This window comes from Vicia villosa, linkage group LG1, assembly GCF_029867415.1.
Source record: "Vicia villosa cultivar HV-30 ecotype Madison, WI linkage group LG1, Vvil1.0, whole genome shotgun sequence".
In the NCBI taxonomy this organism is placed as follows: Eukaryota; Viridiplantae; Streptophyta; class Magnoliopsida; order Fabales; family Fabaceae; genus Vicia; species Vicia villosa.
In genome coordinates this window covers 126,162,424-126,168,212 of record NC_081180.1, presented here as the reverse complement: position 1 = coordinate 126,168,212, position 5,789 = coordinate 126,162,424, and the positions used below count along the sequence as shown (strand labels likewise).

The 5,789-nt window shown below is 42.2% G+C and overlaps 1 protein-coding gene across 2 annotated transcripts; it reads left to right on the top strand.

The window, feature by feature from the left end:
* Positions 1–250: 250 nt before the first annotated feature.
* Positions 251–2,765, top strand: LOC131616446 (cysteine synthase-like). Of its 2 annotated transcripts, XM_058887782.1 has the most exons (11): positions 251–376; positions 455–526; positions 630–739; positions 838–895; positions 998–1,261; positions 1,341–1,478; positions 1,603–1,654; positions 1,790–1,869; positions 2,092–2,151; positions 2,239–2,319; positions 2,480–2,765. In XM_058887782.1, the coding sequence occupies exons 2-11, from the start codon at positions 488–490 to the stop codon at positions 2,567–2,569; spliced, it is 972 nt and encodes a 323-aa protein (XP_058743765.1). In that variant the 5' UTR covers positions 251–376; positions 455–487; the 3' UTR covers positions 2,570–2,765. The 2 variants fall into 2 exon arrangements, with proteins under 2 accessions (XP_058743765.1, XP_058743758.1); XM_058887775.1 differs by having other exon boundaries at positions 323–526.
* The last annotated feature ends 3,024 nt before the right edge of the window (positions 2,766–5,789 follow it).

Here is a 5,789-nt window from a genome sequence, read left to right as displayed (position 1 = left end):
TACCATGGATGTCTCTGTCCGGACCGTGAGTCATGATGTCTGCATTATGATACAAAAATGATCGAGTTAGAAACTGCGTATTTATTAATAAACATAAAAATAAAACCAGAAAAATACTCTTCCGTAGATGCGTATACGGAATCACCATGTTTTCAGAAACCCTGGGTGCTTCCGTAGATGGATCTACGAAAGTACCTTTGTTTCAAAAACATTGGGTGTTTCCGTAGATGGATCTACGGAAGTGCCCTAACGCATAACTCTTCCGTAGATCCATCTACGGAAGCTACTGAAAGCAGAGAACTCAACAATGACGTCTTCTACGTACTTCTTCAACAATCCCAAACTGACATTGAAACTATACACGTGATCAAGTGATGTATGTCTTGTTACTGTTAGTACAACATTTTCATTCTCTGTTTTAGGGTTTTTTGAGTTTTACATTATGCTTTCACAGTCAAGCTTTTGCGGTGGATCTTCATCAGACATCATGGACACACAGTTTGCAATCAAGAAAGATGCCACTCAAGTAATATTTTCTCTTAATAATAACTACTTTTTTTTCTTTCATATCTTTCATTTTTATGTTTTGTTTTAGTAAAATAATTATAATTTTATTGTGATTTGTGAAGTTAATAGGGAATACTCCATTGGTATATCTTAACAACATTACTGAAGGCTGTGTTGCTCGAATTGCTGCTAAGCTAGAATATTTGCAACTCTGCTGCAGTGTTAAAGATAGGCATGGAGTTCTTCATTTTCACAAACTTGAAATGTTTTGAAATTTTTTAAGATTCTTATATAAGAATTTGTAATCATAATCTTGTTTCTTTCACTCAGAATATCATTGAGCATGATTGAAGATGCTGAGAAAAAAGGCCTCATTACACCTGGAAAGGTAAATACTAGATAGTCAAGTTTGATATCTAGGGTTTGTTATTGCCTATGCTGTTGTATAGTATTATTCATATTGTTGAATGTAAGAACAATGGTTGAACAGACTGTCCTTATTGAGGCCACAAGTGGTAACACCGGCATAGGATTGGCGTCGATAGCAGCATTGAAAGGCTATAAACTTATAGTGACAATGCCATCTCATGCGAGTCTTGAGAGAAGAATTATACTGCGAGCTTTTGGAGCTGAGGTATATTTGACAGATCCTGCCAAAGGAACTTATGCGGTTTTTGAGAAAGCGGATGAGCTATTAGCGAAGACGCCTAATAGTTACATGCTCAGTCAATTTGAAAACCCTGCCAATCCCAAGGTATTGTTAAAATTCATGTTTCCTAATTTAGCTGATGAGATGAAAAAAAACAGTAGACGGTAATTTTACATTGTTGTAGATTCATTATGAGACGACTGGACCTGAGATTTGGAGAGACTCTGGAGGGAAAATTGATGCTTTGGTTGCAGGGATAGGAACTGGGGGAACTGTAACAGGTGCTGGGAAGTTCCTCAAGGAGAAAAACCCAGATATCAAGGTTGATTTGTTTACCCTGCATAATTTTTGTGTTGAGACTTGAGGGTAAATCTCACAACAAGTTTTTCTGTTGATTTATTTATATTTATACTAACTTTATGGTTTATGTTGTGTTTTGGCCCTAGGTGTATGGTGTTGAACCGGCTGAAAGTGCGGTTCTGAATGGAGGAAAGACAGGTGTTTTTAGGATTCTGAATATTATTGTTATTCATTGGACTGTCAAAGTTTTATTCTTTACAATTTAAGCAAATTCTTAGACAAACACTTGTGACCTTTTGCTGATTGATTTTTGCATTTCCACACATTTCACAGGCAAACATCTAATGCAAGGGATCGGTGCTGGTTTCGTTCCTTCTATCCTTGAAGTTGATCTCCTAGATGAAGTTATTCAGGTAGCTAAGCTTGCAACACTAATACATTGATCAATTCTTTTGTTTCTTTTACTGGCCTAAGTGAAACCTTCCTAATATGTTAATCCGTAGTGACAGTGAGGAATATTAAGTCTGAATCTTTGATTCTTGAAAGATAACTGCAAGATCCAATTCAATTTTAGCTGGTAATACAATGGATTCTGTTTTGAGTTATGACAAACGAGGTTTTATTATGAACTACAGGTTTCTAGTGTAGAAGCTATAGAAACTGCTAAGTTGCTTGCTTTGAAAGAAGGTTTACTGGTATGACTTCATAACTTGTGATTCTTGTCATTTGGATCTGCAAATAGATAACTGCAAATATCAAGATATTATTAATATGTTTTGCAGATGGGAATTTCATCAGGTGCTGCAGCAGCAGCTGCTATAAAATTAGGGAAGAGACCAGAAAATGCAGGAAAGCTCATCGTTGTAAGTTTACAATCCTTAACAAGTTTTTTCGACACAAAATTATAAGATGATTATGGTCTATGTCTTATACCAACATTATTACCTAGTGTTTGCTGTGAATAGAAGATTATTAGTAGTTGTTAATGCCAATGTTGAATAAATATGAATCATTGTTGTGCAGGTGGTTTTTCCTAGTTTTGGAGAACGTTACTTGTCTTCGCCACTTTTTGAATCCATCAGGCAAGAAGCCGAACAAATGACATTTGATTGAAGTGCATAAATTGAAGTCATATTCCTATTCAAGCTCTTTTGTCACAAACTGTGTTCTATAATAAGTTGAACAATGCTTTGATAAACACTTTTGTTAAATAATAGCATTTGGATAGGCAATTCAATTACTGTCTACTTAGACATGACTTATGATTTATGAATATTTAGTGGAGATAAATCTATGTTAGAGAACTTGTTAGAACATAAAATATGGATTCAAATGAACCATTACTTTTAATTTAGTCATAAGTTATTATATTAACAACTATTGTCTTAGTTGATTTTAGCCTATGAAATAGCTTATTTTCTTAAGTAGGTAAAGCTTCATTTTCTAGCTCAAATTTTTGCATCACTAATAAAAAAAATTATCAATAATTAGTTTTAGAAGTATATAATTTTAGAAAATTTCTTTACCCACCTCCCTATGGGGGGTCACCCCCAGCGAAATTCCCAAACTACCCCTGCTTCGGAAATGAACTTCCGAAGCGCTTTTTTTTTAAAAAAAATTTCCTTGATTCGGAAGTTCATCTCCGAAAACACCTCATGGGGGGTGCGTTCGGAGATGAACATCCGAAAACACCTCATGGGGGGTGAATTCGGAAGTTCGTTTCCGAATTATGCAGAAACTGTGTTTTTTTTTTTTATGTTTTTTCTTAAACGCAACCGCATTTTAATTAAACGTTACCGGCAAATAAAATAAACAATAGATAGACTGAAAACACTAATATGATAAATAAACAAAAAAAAATACTAATATGAAAATATTATATACAAACCGAAATAAATAAAAATAGTGTGCTAAATATACAATCCAAAATCAAAAAATGAATAAACCCCACCACTACTGGGTGTGCCTAACCCGCTCACCCTGGCCCTCCTCTGCCGCCTGTACCCCGCCGCACGGCCCGCATCAGTGACGATCATCTCCATCACGGCGACTGCCTCTGGTCCGCCCTGATGAATGACACCTCGATGCAACGCGTCCCGCCCAAGCATCTCTATCCGCTGGCAGATCAGAAGGAGATCAATGGCGTGGTCATCCTCCGCCTGCCGGTTCTCCAGGATCTCCTCGTGTGCTGGCCTAGGAGCGCCGGGAACGTCGGGTCTCAAGAGAGGATGGGACACCCGGTAGAACCATGTGACGTACCCCTCCACACTGTGCCAGTCCTGGGTGACCCGCATGCGACGGTACTTCTCCGGTACCACATGATGCTGCCACTCCTCCCATATGGCAGTGAGCTGCACTCTGGTCACTGTGTCAGGAGCAGCCTCGAAGGGTGACCTGGGTATGATCTGCACGAACCCAAACTGCCGCATGCACCGCTCCGGGAGATACCGGACCATGATGCCGGTCCCGCATGCCAACCAGCCTGAATATAGAGCAACCCCGTCGAAGGGGACAACCTGAGCATAGTCGGCGAACGGCCTCCAGGTGACGTCGTCGTGCATCGTGCGGTCCAGGTACAGGCGGTATGGTCCCACCGCATCGTTCCCCCTCTGGAGGGCGTATCTGGCGGCCCTGGGCATGGCGTCAACGTACGCAGGATCGATGTGGAAGCCGTGGATGCGGGAGAAGTAGGAGATGATCCAGCTCTGAAACACAAATACGATAATGTATTAAAAATAAATACGAAACATAAATAAATAAATAAATAAATACGAGAATGTGTTAAAATCAAACGTACCATAAGCAGAGTGCAGGATCCGACCAGCTGCCTCGTCCTCCAGTTGGAGGCCTCATTCAGCTTCTGGTAGAGATATGCCAGAGTAGTTGCCCCCAGTTCCACTGGTGAACGGTATCCAGGTCCATGAAATAGCGGAGGTAGGCCACGTCGACGTACCTGGCGCTCTTGTCCACAAAGCATGCAGCACCTACCACATGCATGTACCAGCACCGAAGAGCGCAGCCGCGGTGATACTGTGTGAACAGCTCGTCACCCTCCTGCTCGGCCTCGACCGCCGCGTCCAGGTGGAACTCAAAATAGAGGCTCAGTGTGTTGAACCGGACATGAGGCCCAGAAGTCGAGACGCACTCCAGGTGAGCAACCTCGTGCGGCAGGCCCAAATAGTGCATCATCCACTCAATGGCCTCGACCCTCTGGATCCTGGAGTGGTCCAACAGCGGCCCCCTAATAGGCAGGTGGAGAAGACACTGGACGTCATGCAAGGTGATCGTCAACTCCCCCACCGGCAAGTGGAAAGAAGACGTCTCCTTGTGCCAGCGCTCCACAAATGCCCCCTGCATGCCGGTGCTGATGGTGGTGTACCCGGTCATGCAGAGCCCGCAAAGCCCTGAACCTCGCACATGGTCGTTAAACCACTGAGCTGCTGGTTTAAACAGACCGAAAATCTTCCTGGAGTGGTTCACCATTTTCAATGGCTCTCTCTCCTGTTACAAAAAAAAACAAATAAGCGAGAAATAAACGGTAAAATTATAAAAAATGGTGACAAATAAACGGCTAAGTTAAAAAAAAATACCTCTCCCTCCCAGATCCGCCGAGCGACGTGATCCTGGTAGTGAATCAGCAGGGAAGTGTCAAAAGGCCCTCCCGGAAAGCTATCCACCTCCTGCTCCTCCTGCTCCTCCTCCTCCCCGACTGGAGGGTCAACATCCGGTATGACCTCCTCCTCCTCCTCATCCTCCTCCTCTCGCTGGCGGGAAGAAGATACCCGAGCCAGCCTACTCCTAGAGCCTGAAGCAGATGAACTCTCCACCAAGTCCTGTGGAACGCGGACACGGCGTCCCCGTCCCTGCCCCCGTCCCTGGGTCGACGCCAGATGCGCCGCCGCCCGCTCGCGTCTAGCCGACGCAGTCTGGGACTCTCTCCCCTGTCTGATGCGTGCTGGCTGATCTGACATGATCCTGTAAACAATCGAAATCGATTAATATGCGAGACAAATGAAAAGACAAAAAAAAATGAACTTCTGCATAATTCGGAAGTTCATTTCCGAAAACTGGGATGGAGGTGTTTTCGGAAATGAACTTCCGAAACACCCCCACGCAGAGCTTCTCTGCAACCTCCAATGGCAGACCCAAAAACCTAAACCAAATCCATTTTTTTGCCTACTAAACATCCTAATATCAGTACTAAGCTATCTTAATGTCATTTTTTCAGATTCTAAACACCCTAATATAGTTTAATCAAATAGATCTAAAACTTGAAAAAACAATGATAAACTTACCAATTAGTGTTTAATGATGAGTTTGGTTGAGTTTGGAA

Excerpts from the sequence above, each read along its gene's own strand:
- LOC131616446 (XM_058887775.1), top strand. The coding sequence starts at position 443 with ATGCTTTCACAGTCAAGCTTTTGCGGTGGATCTTCATCAGACATCATG. Across the intron at positions 1,870-2,091 it reads TCCTAGATGAAGTTATTCAG|GTTTCTAGTGTAGAAGCTAT; the intron begins GTAGCTAAGCTT and ends TATGAACTACAG. Across the intron at positions 2,152-2,238 it reads CTTTGAAAGAAGGTTTACTG|ATGGGAATTTCATCAGGTGC; the intron begins GTATGACTTCAT and ends TATGTTTTGCAG.